Raw genomic sequence first — 19,966 nt, 5'->3', positions numbered from 1 at the left:
TCAGTCCCTTACAGCAGCCATCAATGTAAAATGCAATAGACTAAAGCAAATAGAGTCATCAACAGAGAGATGGACTGTGCAGAGACAAATGTGGGACTTAATAGTTGCAGTATAGAAGAAGCTGCATATAATGTTGTCTCCTTCCTCACTGTAAGGTGAGACTACAAGCAGTCTGTGTGACACCCTAATGTCAGCAGTTGAACTGTATGCATGAAGCGTGAGGTATGCTATCAGAAAGAATGTAGGTTTCTCATCAGACAGAGGATATTTTGATTGCATTAATAGCTGGTATTCAAAATTAAAGAGTTTTTGAAATATGGAGCCCAACCTGATTTATACATTTCTGTAGGAATATTGATTTTTATAAAGCTATCCCAGGTAACTTGCACTAGAACTTGCAGTTAAGCCTTGATCTGGTACTTCTTGATAGAAAGAGAACTCTATGGCCTCATTCAAGCATGGATATTTCGAAGCAGATATTTGAAAACTCAGGAAAAAAAAAAGACCTTTTCATTAATCCATCATTCTGGAAACAGTCACACTAACCCACAACCATATACAAATACAAAAATCCTAATGGGACTATTTTCTTACTAAGCTTGTAATAGTTTACGTTCACCTAATGGCCTGGGGTTATAAGCAAACTGCTCAATTAGAGAATTTAGGCTGGTTGCCCACATATTTTAGAGCAAATTATCCCTTCACAGATGCAGAACCCCCTATATAAAATGCCTAAACAGTATTTCCTGTCTTTAAAAAAAAAAAAAAAAAAAGCAAATAATACTATTCCTTAAATTCCCACCTTAACCTAGCAAGTATTTCTCTTTATGAAGGCATACCCATTTTTATGGAGAAATACTTGTTTTTGTCTCACATAACTTGATCTAGACCCTTTTGTTGGAACGTTTTTAACCTTCTGAGCAGCTAAAAAATGCTAATGCAACTTCAGTTTTTTTTGGTAAGTTTTTGAAAAGTAGCTTCTCACTCTCCTTATTAGTGACAGTGAAACACAGGGGTGGTCTGCAGGTATTCTGGCCTTCCGATGCATCAAGAACTATGGAACTTCCACTTCATAGCACGTTCTGAATTCAGAGTTATCTTTTAGCTCTTCTACTGGTACTACTTTTTCTGCTGCTTCTTTTTTTAAAAGAGGGGCTGATGATTTTAACCTATAAACACCTATTAAAAGTTCCTCACCCTACTATGCTGAGCTGCTGCTCTTAATTGTATGCAGCTGGGTGGATCTTTGAATTCTTCTTTCAAAAACACAAAGAGTTTAAAATTATGGTGATCCCAGTTCTCAGCTCTTCACATCATACCTGCTTCTGGAATCGAGATAAATGTGATTCTGTATGCAGAAAGCCAGTATCTTCCTCAGATGGCTCTGTAAGCTGACCAGATGCAATCCCCTTCACAAATGGAAATATTTTGTCTATGGTTCCAGAGACTTCACTGTTATGAGCATCAGTACGGTGCCTTTTCTCCTGTCTGAGATCCAGGTTAAAGATTCAGGTTGCTGTTACCTTTTGCCTTGCTGCATGGTTTTGAAGCATATGAAGGCTTTTTGCCATGATTTCAGTTGAGGCAGGAGCTTGGTCCTCTAGCACAGGGTAGCTAGATGTCCTCACAGAAAATACAGAGAATACCTCGCTTAAATCAAAGAGCAGGTTGTGTTCACCTGAAGACAGAACTGAGAACAAGCTATGAATCTATATGTAACATCTTGTAACTTAATAACCAAAAAGCCTTTTTGTATAGCAGTAAGGCAGTGCGGAAACATTTGGATACCCAAGAATATCTTTGAGCAGATGTGCCCACCGTATTTGACATGCTTAGTATTTTCAGTTCTAACTGCCTTGAGCATTGAAAAGCTTTGCATAGTCTGATCTTCTGCAGAAATCAGAATCTGTGGGATTTCTCCAGTGTAGCACCCAACGCAAGCTGTCACTTCTGAAGTTATACGTATTATAATATTAGGAGAACAGAACAATATCCTGGACATGCACGCAGCTCAGATAACACAGAAGTAATGGTAAATATAGAACAACCTATACACTTCCTTGTAACTTTGCTTGTCTGCAGGAATTGTGATGGGAAATAGTAGAAAAAAAATAGTTTAGAATTGCCAAGTAATCTATGAGATATATGTCCACAGATGCATAGCAGTAAGTAGGCATAGAAAACAAGTTTTTTTCATTCTATTTCTCCTCGGGATACCCACAGCTGTGCAGAACCCTGGTAGTGTTTTGGGTATTTAGACAGCGATGAAGGGTTAGACCCTAAATTTGCTGAAAGAATAGAGAAACTGCAAATTTGAGTGTAAGAATACTGAAGGATAAAAGGTGATGTCAGTACAATACAAATAGTTGAGCGCAGCATGAAGACACAAGGAATTATTTCACATGTTAAGCAGTGGATTGATAGATGTCAATGTGCATACTTTTGTAAGCAATGCTAAAGAAGGAAGAATTCATGAAATTTTGGAAATTTCGGGAGAAATTTAAGATCATTGGCCTGCAGGTGGATATTCCCCTAATAGGACAGTCACGTTCTTATTTGTGACTGTTGGTGTCTGGGAACTGGTGGCAGTTCTGTCAGTAGAGAAAGGATAATGCTCAGGAAAACTCTTAACTTCACCAGAAAATCAAAAGGGAAATAGTCATTGATTTTCTCAGATGCACTGGTTAAGCAGGGTTTCTTCTATTAATATGAAATTTCCTTGTTAGAAAACAGAGTAGATTCCTTCCAAATCTAAGAAACATATCAAAGGAATATACTATTATAATGGGACTCGGGATCAAACCAGAAATTCTGTAGCGACCTGAGTAAAACCAAAATGCCCAATCTCTCTGTGTGATAGAATTTGATTAAAGTTTATTGGCTTTTTACTACAATTTCCAATTTGACAGGCCCTACTAAAGCTAAAATTGAATTTCATATACAAAGCTTATGTGGTTATGTTTGTTATTAGCATTGTCTTCCCCAGAGATATTTGGATTTTGTTTAACTGAAAAATAAACAAGTTAAATAAACGAATTGCCTGACTAAGACAGTTATATGATGTGGTCTTTTCCTTTCATTCTAGAGATTGTGAGTTTTGGGATACATGTTTAGGAGTTTGTGGTTGCTTTACTTTAAATCTAATACTATGGACTTATAATGTTTTTGTTCAATGTTCTGCTCTTTTCATATAAAGTTCTGTGTCCTGGCCAATTTATGACCAGACTTATCCAATAAACAAGTTTGTAGGAATTCATTTATAGATTGTTAGAAATGTGTGGTGCCTGCACTTTTCCCAGCAATAATGTAATGATTTATTTTTACTGTTAATTTTAAGTTATATTACAACTACAAAAAAAAAAAAAAAAAGGGGGTGGGGGAGGAAGGGGGAAATTTGCATACATCAGAAATATACTGGAAAAAAATCAGAAGATGCATATAGGTGAAGGCTAAAACAATGCGCTTTGAGTATGGATGCGCTCCTCCACTTTAGGTGCCTCTAAAACATTTAAAAGAGACTTGATTCCTGAAGTTTAGACACTTAGTACTTTCTCAAAATGAGATCCATTGCAGCATTTCAGCCAAACTCACTGAACCTCTCTGAAAGTTTTCTTTGAGAAGTAAATTGGAAAGTAAGCGTGCAAGCCAAATAGGGAAGATTATGATCTGTAAAGATGTTTATTAGATCAGTATAATTCAGTGTGTTACTGAGTAGGAGCCATACATTTGTATTGTGGAGGTTTTCAGGATCCAATTTGCTAGTCGTGAGGTATTCAAGTGCAGAACAGAGACAACACCAAACTGTTTACAACTTACAGGAAACAAACAAAAGGCAGATGGGCCACGAATAAGATCATATTGTTTTTTTTGCCCTCAAATATATATATATATTTTTTCAGTGATTTTCTCTGTGTACAATGCTGTCAGATCTTTTGTGAAAATGAAGAATTTGTATTTTAAAGAACAGCCTCCTAAGAGAGAGAACTAGCATGATAAGAATGTTTCCATTGTACATTAGATTAAGATGTTCAAGATCAGCACCTGTTTTAAAGATAATTAAATGAATGTGTAAAATGAGACTGTCCATTATAAAGAAGCATAAAAGCGTCATAGCAGATTTTTGTGCTATTCTGCCATGAAAGAACTGATCTACTACTGGAAAACTGACTTAATAACTCAGTAACTCAGACACAACAAAAATTATATTGTTTGCCCTAAAGCAAACTGCCTAGACTTCACAATGTACTATTTTCATTATGTCCGAGTATCTTAGTAAACTCTTCTCAGAAGGACTCAACTTGATGTGCTGCCTATGTTGAAAAACAAACCAAGGTCATCTTCTAATGTATTTCATTCTGGTTTATGTTACTTAAAGAATGTAAGCCCTATTTCACACTTCTTTTACCTCCAATATCCTGTCTGCACTCTACTTTTGACTTTTACGCCTTGCCCTCACTTTCCACCATCCTACCTACCAGGTGACTGTGTCAATATTTGAGCAGAACATGAAGAGCACCCAAACAGTTTTCAGTAGAAACAAAATTAAATACTCCAAAATGCAAGTTCCTAAATGTGTTTTGAAAACTCAAGATATATTAATGTAATCTAAACACTTCTGTGTCATCAAAACAGCCTTGGAATGACCTTGAATCCTATCATTTGGAGTCACTAGAGTTATTTGTTACTACAGGGAATATTCCTTTTTCTTTTTTTATCTTCTACATATATTTAAAGAAATTGCCTTATATTAAAAAAACAAACACATTTGACATCTTAATACAATTAATTCAAGCTTTGTTTCAGACTTATGCTGGTATGTTGTAACAAAAGAAAGTCATGTTGATTTCACTGGGAGATTTGTATGTGAAGGCATTGTAAATTCAGATCTTATCTAAGCTTAAAACTGTAATAGCTTTGGCAAAGAATAGTAGCTGAGATACGTTCTGAAATTCTGAATGTTTTCAAACTTGTTTTTTTTGAAAGTTTCTTGAAAATAGTGTGTGTGAAAAGACTATCAGGTTATATAATTTAATATAAACACAAAGCAACTGTTCTTTGTCCTTCTGCTTGCAATACAGTCATTTGCTTTCAAGAGGAACTGTAATATTTGTCATCTTTAACCAAATGAAATTACAGATAGTTTTATGTGTGGATTTTATTATATGAATTGTTTTACAAGCCTGCTATTTAACATGACTATATGAATTACGAACTGTGATTTTATTTCTTTCATGATCTTTGTAGAACTTGCCATTACTTTTACATGTCTATGTCTGGTAATACACACCTTTGAAACCGTGCCAAAAATATTTATTGTCCTATTCTTGGCATTCTGGGACTACGTGGTTCCGTTTGGTTTCCAACCAGAACAAAGGCTATTAGCAGATCCAGTATGCAGCACTTGGCTGAAAACAATTTTATATGCAAATTTAATACTTCATTACAGTAAGCTTTTTAAACAATCACTAGTATGTACAAAATGCCTTTAATGTAGGTAATGTTCTATCTACTATTTTGAGCAGTTATCAAAAGCAAAATATATGTACTAATTAGAACTTTCCTTCTCATTGCCTGTCTCCTCCAGCTTGACTAATCGGCGAACACTAAAATGCAGTCAGGTTGAATGGAAATGGTGCACTGTTGCTGCACTTGTTTGTGCTGCATACACACACACACAGCGCCCTGGAAGGGAGGCTCATTGCTGAAAGACCAGCGCATTCCCATTCACACCTGAATCTCATTCACTTAGTTCCAAATTCCATTATTCTCTGATCTTAAGAAGATTTTTATATAAGGAGTTTCACTCAAATTATTTCATAATTTGGCCCTCATTTTGTTGTGTTGGTTCCCACTTTGCCCAGTAGGCACAGCCACAATTAAAAGGCTGTTGGATAGGATTCTTTATTTAGCTTCAAGGACATGCATGTTAATAAAATTTAAGGATGTCCTTACGTGTTTATTGAAGAGGAGGAATCCCGCTGAATCAGAACCCTAATTTGTTTAAAGAGTAAACTGCTCCAGGAAGCAAAAATAATATAGCTGACTTAGATGTTAGTATAGCTCAAATAGTTGCAGTGAGAATAATCAGGCTTTCACTGGGAGATTGGGGAAAATTTAGTGTTTTTTTTTTAAAAAGAAGATTGAGTTATGGTTTACACAGGCTTTTTTCTAATTATAAGCATATATTACTCACTATGAACATTAAAGAATCAGATGCTTGAAGTTATGCCCATCAGGGAAGGGTATGCACTTCTACATGTATCATAACTGCTTTGAAAGTTATCCATACAAGATTTGAAACACAACTTATCTCAAATACAGGCAAAACCATCTTTCCGCTTCTCATGTGTCAGTTTCGTGCTAGACTCCTTCTGTTTGTTCATGAGATGCTAGTGATGGAATAAACACATATATTTCAATGTTTCATGAGAAAGTGCTTTCCTGATTCATTGAGCCACAAAAATAATCCAGAGTTTTTTTTTTACCTTGTTTCCAAACACGCTGTCAGAGACTTACAGTAGTGAAATGAAGATGATAGCACCATTCTTTTTTAAAACATGATGGAAAAATTCAAAATCTAGGGTGTCAACCAAGGGTCACAAAAGCGTTCTCTGTTATATATTTTGTTTAAATCTTTCAAATGGTTACTTGTTTACTTCAGAACAATAAGAAGCAAAATAATAGTTTCCTGAACTGGTGAAAGTTAAAATGTTTCCATGTTATTCCAAGCTATACCAAATAATAATTTTTTTCTGAAGTGAAATTCGATAAGACATTCACAGATTCCCATTAATTACTGCGTGTTTGTTATGAAATGCCACATACACCCATTCTGTTCAGGATGCCCGGGAAGCAGAGTCTGGGCCCCAAGAAACGTGACCCACTGCTGGCTTGATTCAGTTTGGCTTCTGCCATCACAGCCAGCTGGGAATGTTCTGCTGGGGATGGCATAGGAGGAAGCTGCAGCAAACCAGCCCTGACAGCTTCACTCAGCCAGCCTTGTAGGGTAGCTGTGCAGGTAGAAGGCAGAGCTGAGTGGCCAGTGCCTGGACGGTGTTCCTGGCAGCTTGGGCTCAGTTTAATTACTGAAGTGCCTACAGCACACGAGGAAGTGATCTGAAGAGAAGCTGTGTCGTGGCGTACAGCAGTGAGCACAGGACTGGTTAAGAGAAACAAAGGAGCTGTGTCACAGCACTCTGCCATTTGTTCAGAGCAATGAGACATAGAGCGGCATGTAATTCTCAAACTCTTTCAATGACAACACTGTGAAAGTACTGGTGAGATGGCAGCAGATGCAGACCATAGTCATATTTAATAGTCAATTCATAGTGCTATGAATTAGTAGGGTCAGCGATCTTAAAGCTAGCTACATGCACTCTTTTTCTGCAGTGACATCTCAAATTGCAACGTAGACAGTGTTTCAGTTTCAGCATCTAAATGAGTTAAACTAGATGGCCTCAATCTGCTTAGTCTCATTTAGGGTCTGCTTTAAGAGGATGCTGAGCATACTTTGGGTGCCTAATTAAAAACCTCGAGTAAACACAAACTAGCAAAGTTGAACCTCTCCTAACCAAATAACATTTTCCTAAGGATGTATAGAGCCATATATTTATTTAGAAAATAAATCAGATTACTAGACTGCATAGAGTGATCGTACAGAATCATGTCAAACACCAATTCCAGGATTTTAAAAGGAATAGATTTAGAGTTTTAATTTTCTGCAGGGGGCAGTTTTGAACCAGATTAATAAAAGTTTTAGTTTAACTGATTTGAAATTATGGTTCTATACTCAGTTTTATTATGCTCACCAGCAACATGGGCACAGTTTCTTCTTTTAGGTGAATTTGGGCTAGCTATACTCTGAAGCAAACAGGTCACTGCATATTATCATGGCGTGTCACATAGCTGAGAGACTTCTCTGTGTGAAAGGTTCAATAACACTGGCTATCAACACCTTCTTAAACTTACCAGTTAAATAGATTAATGATTGCATAGCAGTGATTAGAACTTAATGGAGGAGGCCTGCTTCAAGATATAGCTTTTATGGCAAGGCTCAAGGACAAAGTACAGTCTGGGATGTCCCTCATGATTCTGGTTCAGCCCTGAGTCAGGGCTGGTACTTGTGGTGACTTGAAAAAGTTTATGGCAATATAAAAGGTGGGGAGGCCTCTTGGAGGTGTTACTGTTGGCTGTAGCATTATAAAGACAAGCAAATAAACCAATATAACAAACAAAACAATCATTCCAAAACACAGTACCATCATCATCTAGGTTTATTTAAAGTGGATGCTTTGCTACACCTTGGAAGTAGACATAAAAATGCTTAAATATTTTAGCTTAAGATTTAAATGAGCTGCTTTCCAGCAACACCACAGTGAAGTATGAAAACCAGAAGTAGACTGCAGCTGTACTTATCAGAAAACAAAGAAAAAAAAAGTTCTGTCGGCAGAAGGATAGTGATAGTTATAAGCTGAAGAGAAGGTACTCAACCTTTTTCCTTTTGGAAAGGAAGGGTCTCATAGTGAGAAAAACAAAGATGGATGTGCAGCTTACAGCTATGACCTCTGCAGCTGGTAGCAAAGCAACTTCAATGCATCCAGCGCTCTGCACTGACTGCTATGTTTTTGTTCTGTTCTGAAACCCTTTCTCAACTGTCATTCAAAGTGTCAGTTGGCTGATACTGTAACTAATAATGTTGAGTGGTAGGATTCACTGTGAATACTGGTAGAAGCAAAAAGAATTAATTTCCTAATGTCAGAACTGAGAATGGATGCCTGGCAGATGACCAGCTGCAGCAGCTCCACTACTTAAAGCACAAAGCTGATCAGTTATCTGAAAAGTAACTTCAATATCTTGCATGTCTTTCTTCAACCTTGTTTATTTTCTGTAACATTTAAGATTAGTGTACTGTGTCTGGCTGGGATGGAGTTAGCTTTTGTCCCAGCAGCCCCATATTGCTGTGTTTGGGACTTTTGGCTACAAAAGCGTTGACAACGCATCAGTGTTTTGCTATTGCTGAGCAGTACTTGCACAGCTTTCTTTTTTCTCACTCTGCCCCTTCAGTGAGAAGGCTGTGGTGGGCAAGAAAGTAGCAGAGCACACACGGGGTAGCTGACTCATACTGGCCCAAGTGATGCTCTGTACTAGAGAATGGCACACTCGGCAATAGAGCTGGGCTAGCAGACGGCAGGAGACTTTGTCTTCCATGTAGACGTCGCTTGGAGACTGGCTGGGCATCGGTCTGCTTGTGGGAGGCGGTGGGTGATCTCCTTTGCACTCCTCTTTCATTCCTACACTTACTGAGCTGTCTGTTAACCCGACCCACGAGCTTTCCTACTCTCACGCTTCCCGCTCTCCCTGATCCCTCTGCAGCGCTATGAACAAGGGGCTGTGCAGGCGCTTCCCCGCCTCCCAAGGTAAACTAATCCAAACGAGAAAAAAAAACACGGGCCAGGTTGTGCTACACGGTTAGATGCAGCGGGCTCGGCAGTGCGGGGGTCAGATGAAGGTGCGCAGCTTCTGCATACGAATTTCCACCTCGAAGGAACTACCACCTTTCTTTCTCAGCTCCTCGCGGCCGTAAAAACTCCTAAGCGGGGGAGCTGAGGAGCCGCGACTGCACACACGGCAGCGCCCTGCGCTCCGCCAGCTCCTCCGCACCGGCTGCGCCAGCCGGGAAAGCCGAGCGCAGAACGAAACAACCGCACGGCGGCCACCCCCCTCCCCCGCTGCAGCGCGCTCCGCGGCGGCACGGCGCTGATTGGCTGGCGGGGCTGCGCGGGGGCTGATGGGATCGCCGTCGGGGCGGTCCATCCCCTCCTTCGGCGGGCGGCGGCGGGATGCGCGGCCCGGCGCGCGGCAGGTACGTGGGGCGGGGAGGAGCGCCTGGCACGGCTCTGCGCCGGGGACTCGCCGGCCCGAGGGGCGGACGGGGCGCCCGGCGATTCCCACGCGCCGAAACCGGAGCCCCTGGCACGGCCCCCGCCCTCTCCTCGCCCGTTGACAGCCGGCGGCCCCCGGGAAGCGCGGCGGCGCAGGCTCGGAAGAGGAACCGCGGGCGGGAGGAGCATGCGGGGCTTCCTCGTGGCGGCGGGCGTGGGGCCGGGAGGGAACTGCCGAGCTGTCCGGCCTCAGGCGCGCTGTGGGGCGCGGAGGGCTCCTGGGCCGCCGCCCTGCGCTCCGTGTCCTGTTGGCGAGCTGCGCATCTTTGCGGCTCGGGAGAAACGCCGCACCTCGGGATGCTTCCAAGCAGATGGCATCGAAGCTGGTAGCTGACAAAAGTCAGTGTCTGCCTCTAACGGAGGTACTGGGGCGGGTGGTGGTGCGTGGCAGGTGATGCTCGCGGTTTGCATTCACCTGTCCGAGGCGTTCGGAGCTTCTGCAGCTGCTGTGGGTGTCTGAGGCCAGCGGGAGCCTGGGCTATGGGTGGAAACGGAGCGAGCAGACACGGACACGGAGGTGGCACTTCCATCCCTGGATGTGATGGTGAGCACCTGATGGAGTCTACACAGGAGCGAATTGGAAGGCTTGCAGAATACCTGATTTAAATGGCACTTGCCTTCCCTTCAGGGTGCAATGCCTGTGTGCAGAGTCCTGACTGCGACTTTTGAGTCTTCCTTCCTTACAGTATGATTTGGTTTGATGTTATTTAGTCATGAATTTCAGTGTGTTAGTTCTTAACACTGGGGATTTTAATTTCAGAAGAGCTTTTTAATCATGAAACTTCTTTGAAGTTAGCTTGAAGAAATCTGAAAGTGGCGATGATGTTCTGCGTGCTTTTGGGCCCTTTCTGAGGAGAGCCCTGAGGGTACCTGGTGTTGTTTGGACCCTGTGTTAGCTCTGAAATGGAGTGCAGCCTGTGCTGCTAGCCATAGGAGGCAGTCTGCCTGACTGTGTAGCTTGATGAGGTGTAATGAGATCATTAAACCATTTTCTTCCCCTGGATGAGTAGATTGGTGACTTCTGTAATTGTGCACAATCCACCATCTTTCAAAAGAAAAGCCTTTTTTGCTCCAGCTGTCCTTCTGTGGCATGTCTGCTTTTTCCTAATCAAGCTGCCTCTTTTTTGGGTAGAGGAGAAGCTACCATGGTTTTTTTTTTTTTTTTTTTTTTTTTTTTTTTTTGAGACTTTGGGAAAAAAAAAAAATAAATTTTTTTTTATTACCTTCCCTGTTTTTTTTACAAATCTTTTATTTTTTATTTTTTTTTTTTTTTTTTTTTTTAAAGCTTAGGGTTCAGCTATCTTATTTGTATGTTAAATCAGTGGTAATGTGGTAGAATTGAGTCCTATCACAGCAGTGAGTGAGTGAGCAAAACAGCTCTGTGCAGAAGAAGCGTGTTTTCTGCAGGAGGAGCAAGGAAAGTGTCTGAAGTGATCCATAGTAAACACAGAAAATTCTCTATCTGATAACTAAGGATTAAGTGACTAAATTGCAAATGTGAATTCAGTGGTCCTAATCCTCCTTGGAGAAGGGTTTTGGTAATACTGAGTCACAGGCATCCATAAAGCCTGTTGCTCTTGTGGTTCGTATAAAATTATACATGTGATGACACTTGTCAAACCTGTTTCCCTTCCAGATGTTTTCCAGGTAGTTTGAAAGACATGGATAGATACCACTATGAATGGGTTACTGACAGAGGTCTGCAACACTGATGGTTCATGAACAATTTTTGCTCACAGGGCCCTCTACATTTTCTGTGTTGTTTTCTGCAGCTGTGGTGTGAAGGAAAATGGCTCCAAAAAGCTGTGTGAATCATGTGAACCTAAAAAAGTTACCTGTGCTCCTAGTACCAGTGACAATATAATTGAAGTAAACCGGATTTGGGAACCACGTGCTAGGTTTACAAGCTTCTTAATTGGCTGGATAACAGCGTTCGTTCTGTTTTGCAATAATGATGCTATCTCAGCGTGAAAGTACTTGTGAAGCAAGTCACTTCAGATCTACTTGGTGTGTGTCAAAATCTATCTACATGTACCTGGTAAAATAAAAATGGTGTAAAATTTTTAGTGCTAGAGAACAGTAGTATTGAATGTTGAAAAATAGAGAAGTTGTTTTTCTGAGGTGAGCTACTGTAATAGTGATTGGAGGATTTATGCAGAACACCAAGGGCTAGCAGTGCTTTTTCTGTATCTCATCCACTCTGTGCTTTTTCTGTATCTCATCCACTCTGTGCTAGTAATTTGGCAACAGCAGAGCTCATGTGTCCATCTGTTCTAGCTTCTCTTTGGCTGCGTTTCAAGTACAGATTTGCTTATCTTCAAGGATTGGTTTTCAAAATCATAGGGCCTATGGTTCTGGGTTCTGAAGTCCTTGGCTCTCTTACAAGGTGAAGAGGAGGCTGTAATACAGTAGCATTAGTGAGCAGTATGTATCCTATGTTGTGTTAATTCATTCTGACAGCCTCAGATAATTTGGGAACAACTTTGAATCGAGATGAGATTTCTTTATCTTTCAGTGCTTGGCCAAAAGTAACTTAACAAACAAACTACTAATCGCTTACTTCTGCCTAGCTGGGTGGTGCTTTGTTTTTTTTTTTTTTTTTTTTTTTTTTTTTTGTTCTATTGTTTCAGTCCAGACTGGAGAGAAAATCTGTCATTCTAAGGTTCCAAGTCCATCTACTTTTTGATGGAAGGCTGCAAAACTTCTATTTCAGGAACCTAAGCCCAGCTTATTGCATTAGTGTTGTTCATGGGTTCTGGATTCGTGCAGACTGAACTACTTTTGCACGCCTAGAGTTGCTTTTAGGGCCATTTAATGTGGTGGTAACTGCCCTGAGTTGTGTTCAGGGAGCACCTGCCAGTGTAGTGCTTTCCCAAGAGCATGTGATATCGCTGTAGCCTGCTTTGAACCTAAAACTGATCGTACAAAGGAGGAATAATAATGCTATATGAAAAGTTCTTATTGATGGGTGTGAAACGGAAGGAAATCTATGGAAGAAAAACTTCTTTCTCATGAATAATAGGATGTTAATTGTGAATGTTGGGAGCGTCAACTAAATAAAAAGGTACATGAAGAGTTGAGTTTATGAGGAGCTGAGAAATGAATTATCCTGCTTAATAGTAAGTAGTAGTGCTGGAGGATTTTGACTTGTAAGTGGTTATTTTGTGTCTATTTTTGAGGGTCCCCCTCCGTTTAAAGAGTTACAAAGTATAAATTAAGTTGTTCTCATTCAAGCTGATTAAGAGACCTACAAGAGGGTCTATGAAGCAGAGACTTGGTTTATGTTAACATATAGGTAGATAACTATGCAGTGATCTTATGCACTGCATTGACATGTTTAGATATTAAAGTATGTTATCACTCTTGTAGGATGCTGTTAGATTGGTCTTATGTGCTTAATGCTTTATTTCTAGCTGTGAATTCTTGTAGAAGATTAATAGCTCTACCAACATTTGTCCACTGTAGAAGATGGGTGGATTAATTTCGAGATGGAGGGTAAGTAAAATATTTTAACAATGTCATAATCTTTTGTTAGCTTGGAAGATTGAAGTTTGCAGGATGTGATTCTTAATCCTATTTGTTGACTTGCTGGTTGAAAGTTACAGTTGAAGATTTATTTTCTTTGTACCAGACCTGGCAGGGTTTGGTTGAGTTACGAAATTACTGCTTTGACTCCAAAGAGTTTTGTGGTACCCTATCATGATAGATACAGCAGTACCTGTAACTTTAAAGATGAGTAGCTATTCTCAGTCCAAGTGGATACATTCAGAATATCATTCTGTATCTGTTTTTTAAAAAATAATTTGGTAGCTACATGTACAGATCTTTCTTCCTAACTATTTTTATTGGATTATGTATAATTTAATAATATACTGAGTTTGCGAAAGTCATAAAACTTTTGACTATGCTCTTGACTTTTCTTTCTATTAGCAGATGTGAGTTACTGAGTCTGGGTTTACAAGTGATGTTTTTAGAGTAAAAAAAAAAAATCATTGAAAGATGAGAGTGTAGTTAAAATTGTCAGCCCTGCTTGGGGGGTGGGGGATTTTCCAAGTCTGCAGTGGTTTTTGTGTTGGCCTTAGTCTTTGAGTTTGTGGTCCAGTGAGTTTGGGAGGATAATTAGTACCTTCCTACTTCTCAGAAATTAGAGGAGATTGTTAGAAGATAGATTCCAAGTTGTTCTTAAGGGGAATTTTACTGCAGATGAGAATGCTTACTTGCAGATGCTTATAATTTATTTAGAGCCTGTCTTTGTGTGCAATGAGTACTGCTAAAAGGTTAAAAGTTCTTAGATTGAGGCTTCTTGTCTATATTTTCTTTATTTTACCTCTTCCTTCCACTCATCAGTTCACTTCTTGTTTTACTTCCTACCCACACACCTATTATTACCGTAGTTGTAGGTTTTCATCTTTTGTGGTGTAGGAGTGGAGCCTTCAATCCATAGGATGACAACTGCAAGACAGCGATGTGTCAGTGTCTTCCGTTTGTCACTATTCAAGTGTGTATGGAACTGCTGAATCACGGCCTGAACCTCTGACTGACCACCTGAGGCGAGCCATGAGTAGCCACGGGAGCAGGGTGAAGGCAATTCAGCTGTGCTGCCAGAAGGGGTGGAGCCTGGCTGCACCTCTCCTAGACCTATTTAAGAGCTGGCTGCCAGTGGGGAAGGATCTCATCTGGAGATCCACTCTGCTGGAGTTTCATAGTGAGCCCAGGGTACGGATAAGCATCCTATCTTTTTTGCTTTGGTGTAAGAACTGCGCAGCCAAGCTCTCTGGTACAACTCATAACTGTAACATCTGTACATTCATAAAATAGATGATATATTAATTCATTACGTGTCTTTTTGTTAGAAAACTGTTAATCTACACTAATCCTCAATGTATTTCTTTAATCAGATTAATGGCTTTGTACTTTCCCTTGTAAGCAGGCAAAGCCTTCTACTGTAGAAGTATTAGAAAAAATTGATAAGGTATGTATTTGACTCTTAATTATTTGTTTTTGTTTGGAAATATATGTCTTGTTTGGTCACACTTTTATTTTAAGTAAAATAATGCTATGGAATTTTAAATTATTTTGATTTTTCCATTTGGTTGTTATAGATTCTGAGTTTCATATAGACTGCTACATTAAAAAACAAAAAAAACAAAAAAACAAAAACAAAAACAAAAAACCAAAAAACCAAAAACAAAAAAACCCCAAAACAAACAGACAAACCCCAACCCTAACAACCTAAACCACACCAGAACACTGCGTAATAATTAGAGAAACTATAGTTCTATAGTTTAAACAGTTGTTTAGAAAGCTTGGAACAGGTCTGAATTGTGAGCTTGGCATAACTTCACAATTCTATTGTAACTAATAGTTAAACTCTTGTGTTATGGGAAATGTCACTTGAGGAAAGTTCTGTTTATCAGGCTTGCTAGAAAACCTTCAGTGTGTGGTTTAAAGTGCAAAAATTGTAACTATAGTGGTAGTAAGTAAGGCAGAGCCTGAGTAACAAAACAGACAATTAATTAATCAGTTGTGCTTTTTAGCTGGAATTTCAGACATGTGTCTGTATTGCTTGAAGAAATATTCATTTGAAATATGCTGTTGATACTTTTTCCTTTAAATTTAAGTACTTCTGTTGTCACTTGAAATGCGATAAAAATGGTAACACTTCAGAGCATAGCTTGATTGCTTACTAATATGCCAAAAGTATCATTTTGATTTTCAAGATTTTAGTCTTAAGGTGAGAAAATATTGAGATGAAACCATGTGGAGTGATTGGGAGGTTTCAGCAGTTTCCCGTGTTAGTAGGAAAGCATTAAAAACATTTGATGTTCCACATGTCTGATAAAAGTTTTAGAATGCAAGATATATTTGGTAGAGTCTTCTGTGGTCCTAGAGACAGCCATTCATAGGATACAGAGCATGTTCAGTTTGTCCCAAACATACTAAAATGTTACATAGGAAAAAGTAATAGTTTTCAGTTGTTCTGCCCAGTAGTGATATGTCACTGCTAATACAGTGCAAGTGGCCCTCATTGTAAGAATAGTCCTGGGGTGTATTTATGGTGTGAAAGTTATCTCTGGGTAAATAGCAGCATTTATCAAAAATATGCTTAACTTCAGTGCTGGTATGACACTGTGGCTCATTTTAGCAAGCACTTAAAAGCGGCTTAATAAAAGCCACAGTTACGTTTCATCATTAAACTTGAACCTATTTATTTACAGGAAATACAGACATTAGAAGAATTTAGAGAAAAAAATCAGAGACTACAGAAACTATGGGTTGGAAGGCTGCTCTTCTACTCTTCACTTCTTTATCTTGCCACCTGCTTAATTGTGTATTTGTGGTGTCTTCCTGATGAATGGACAGCAAGGTTTTTTATGATGCTTCCATTTTTTGCATTTCCACTGATGTAAGTAAATGTCTCTTTTTTAAACATTTGTCCCTTTGATAAAAGGAGATGGAGAATACTTTGTGGCAGGGGTTTGGGTTTGTTTTTGATGATCTTTGAGTTGTTATAACTTGTTGAATTTTTTGTTTTAAAATAAATCCAAGTAGTAGGATAGATGCTTTCTTTAGTGGAAATGTTTCTCCAGGGTCTGGATTTAGTATTGAATTAAGTGTTATCATCAGAAGGAGTTAGCAGCTAAAGTTGCTTGACTTATCAAAATTATACCAGAGCTAGAGAGAGAGCTGTACCTGAGCAGCTGCCAGTTAGCGTAGTATAAACAGAAGAGCACTATCTTAGGTTTCATTTCTGCTGCTGTTTTGGAAAAGCAACACTACTGTATGGAAGTGATACAAGTTATTTTGCCTGTATGTGAAGTGAACCATATAAAATTGGAGGAAAAAGTTTGAGACTGAATGGAAAAACTGAATTTTAGATGTTAGTTGAGTGTTAGCTCAAGTTATGTGGAGGGTTATTGGGCTAAATATATTGAGGATCAATTTTAAATATATTGAGGATCAATTTTACTTAAATAGCTGTTTTTTTCCTGTAAATTCCTTGATTGTTTACATAGTAAACACCCTAACATCTTTGAGTGTGGATAGGAGGGACGATAGTCTTCTCTTTTTCTACACAATTGCCTGTTTGTGCTCATGAATGACTAGTTTTTTACGTTGACCTTTTTCTATTTAAAAACAAAAAGTTGAGTTCCCACCTTACCAAAGAGCGCTTTCATTTCTTTGCTCTTTGCCCCCAGCCCTCAGCAAGGAGAATTGGTCTTGGTCTTTGGAGCAACATTTCTAGCAAACAGATTGCAGAGTGCATTTACTGCTTTATGTCATAGGAATTTGCACTGTCTCTGATGAACATGATGAATGCTGTCTATATTTGTGCAGCACAATTGTGTGGAAACTTGATTTGCCAGTGCTCTAGCTCTAGACTTGAAAGGAAGAGTCAAGTGTATGTATTTAAGGATATGCAAGATCAATTGGTGTGGATAACACAGAACATAATACATTATACGTTAAAAGATACACGAATATATTCTCTACATGTTATATTGTGTTAAGTGTAAGTGTGTAAGTGTAGTCAAGTGTGGCTGTTATAGAATCCTGTGGAGAAGATAGATGGGCCGTGCTATCTTTTCTGGAAAGAATTAATTTATAAATTAATCTTTGACAGCAATATGAATTGTTTAGTTCTTAAGTGCACTGATTTGAAGCCTTTTGTTGTTAGCATGCAAAGCTTGCTTATGCTATTAGTGACAGTGTGTAGAAGAGGAATCTTCACCTGACTGAGGTGGGAGAGCTTGTGTAGAAATGAAAAATTTACAATTGAAGGTGATACCTTCTAGTGCTCTGGTGTGAATTTTCACTTTGGATTTTCCCTAATTTGTCTTCCCAATTCTTGCTTTACTTTTTTGGAATGGTGGCATTTTTGAATTAGATTACAAGTTCAGAGCTAGACTTGTTTTTTACCATTTGTGACAGTTCATCTGATTTTTTTTTTTTTCTATTAAGCTATTACACTTCAGGTTTTTTGACAGATGTGAATAGCAAACAACTGCCAGCTTGTCTTTGCTCTCAGTCAGGAGGTGCCACCCAGCAATAGCTCTAAGATTTCTTCTTTTTTTTTTTTTTATTAAAGCCCTAATCCAACTGGAATATGTCTACCTTTTCCAGTTGCAGTCAGTCACCATCTTGTTTCTGCCTTAGGTCATTCCCTCAGTCTTGGCACGTTACTGGTAAGGAGAGTTAACTGCTAGGATCGATTTTAAATATGTATTGATACTTCTGAGAAGATTTGTGTTTTAGGAAGATATTCTTGAAATGGAATCTATTTAAATGAAAAGTATTTCATCTTGCCCTAATTCTCATATAAATGTTTTTCATTTTAAACTTACGTTTATATGAAAAGATCTGTTTTCCAGCTTCCAAGTTTCATGAATTTTCTGCTGTGTGAAATCCTACCATATGTGTTTGCTTAGGATATAACTTTAGGTAGGAAAAGACTCTTTTCTGTATTAAGCATAGATAAAAGCAAAAAAGTAATGCCTGTGTGCCATAGTGTTCTTTCTTCATGGGAAGATGTATTTTAGGTTGTTCAGAGACAGCGCTGTCTGTGTTCTTAAGTTGTTACAGTAGACTTTCGGAAGTGGAATGGTTAGGCTTGTTTCTCTTACCTTGGATATGTTACCTTCACCTTCTATTTGCCCTGTCTGACTTACCTAATGCATGTTTTGTTACTGTGTAAAAGCATTTGAAACTGAGTAGCCATTATATAAATACAAAATATGTTTTTATGAATTACTCAGAAGTATTTTTAAAATCTCACATTATTTTGCTTGCTTTCCTATACTAGTTATAGGAAAATGTTTCTAGCCTTTGGGATGTGGATTTTTTTGCTCAACTGAAACACTGCTACTTTATCGTAATTATAAACAATTCTAGATTTGAAGGAGTCTTAAGCATTGTAGAGAAGCCTTTCAAATGTAAAACAGACATCGATCAGTAATTTTATTTTGAGCACATAGATAAAGCTGCTGCATTGTTTGGACTAAGTCAGCTGAAACTGTACAGAATGTGACTGGATTCAGAGCTCTGTAAAATCAATGGGAGTCAGGACAGTTATATTTGTTTGGGAGAGCATTTGCACAATAGCTGTATCTCTTGCCTTTCATTGGTATTGAATTCCCTGTACAAACCTCCTGTGTATTAATTTTGGGACTTAGTTGGTGAACTTGTTTTTTGGTTAACTTGCTTCATAAATTAATTTAACAAGAAGCAATGAATAGGTAGTTTTCAGCTGGTTTCATATACCTTGAGGTTTCCAAACATTCTCACTGAGCCTTTTAGCGAGCAATGATGTTACTGCTACTGCTTCCTTAGTATTTCTACCTATAGTAGTATTTGTTTAATGTTATTCCAGTTGGATTTTATTTATACCAGCGTTGATGTCTTGTTGTCAATGTAATCATTAAGCTTCAATTAATATTTAAGCTCTCTGCTTAATATTGTTAATATTGAATATTAGCAATATTATTAATTGTTATTTAAACAATTACCTAACTTAAATATTGTTTGAAGATTTGTTCTTTGTATTTGCAGAATTAAATCTCATGTGGTAAGTCTTCTGTGTGAACTGTCTGCTTTGCTAAATGACTTCAGAAATGATTTTTGCAATATTTTAATTAATGTAACTCTTCTTTCTGTTTTAAAGAATCTGGTTTATAAGAACACTGCTCATTTTTTTCTTTTCCAAAAGGACAGAAAGGAATAGTAAGTATTTTTCTGTCTTTCTAAGCGTATGGGGCTAGTTGGGAATGATGCTTGCTGTGAGAAAGGAAATATTTTGAATCATTTGGTGCTTCCAGCAATAACCTCTTGATGTTAAAATGCGTAGTGTTAGTCACACTGTTGTTTCTACCACAACTCTGTAGAGAACATTAAGGAAACTGTTTAATCTCTCTATTTATGAAATGATGGTAACCTTTTCTCCTCTCTTTGGGTATTTGGAAGTGTAACAGAATAAAATGCAGCAGAAAAAGGAAAATAATAGGAGTGACTTCTTTAATATTTGCATT

General features: G+C 38.6%; 1 protein-coding gene across 3 annotated transcripts in view; it reads left to right on the top strand.

Moving 5' to 3' along the window:
• The first annotated feature begins 9,823 nt into the window (after positions 1 to 9,823).
• LNPK (lunapark, ER junction formation factor) overlaps positions 9,824 to 19,966 on the top strand; it is a 39,100-nt gene continuing 28,957 nt past the window's right edge. The window contains exons 1-5 of one of the 3 annotated variants that reach the window (XM_042874675.1): positions 9,824 to 9,862; positions 13,355 to 13,436; positions 14,872 to 14,913; positions 16,160 to 16,347; positions 19,603 to 19,661. In XM_042874675.1, the coding sequence (XP_042730609.1) occupies positions 13,410 to 13,436; positions 14,872 to 14,913; positions 16,160 to 16,347; positions 19,603 to 19,661 (316 nt within the window). In that variant the 5' untranslated portion in view covers positions 9,824 to 9,862; positions 13,355 to 13,409. Of the gene's footprint in view, positions 9,863 to 11,789; positions 11,949 to 13,354; positions 13,437 to 14,868; positions 14,914 to 16,159; positions 16,348 to 19,602; positions 19,662 to 19,966 lie in introns of those variants that run through there. The other 2 variants (XM_042874673.1, XM_042874674.1) reach the window with 2 other exon arrangements.

The sequence above is a fragment of the Lagopus leucura genome, unplaced genomic scaffold (genome assembly GCF_019238085.1).
Source record: "Lagopus leucura isolate 7727_CA_CO unplaced genomic scaffold, USGS_WTPT01 Super-Scaffold_100012, whole genome shotgun sequence".
Lineage (NCBI taxonomy): Eukaryota > Metazoa > Chordata > Aves > Galliformes > Phasianidae > Lagopus > Lagopus leucura.
This window is presented reverse-complemented; position numbering and strand designations above follow the sequence as displayed.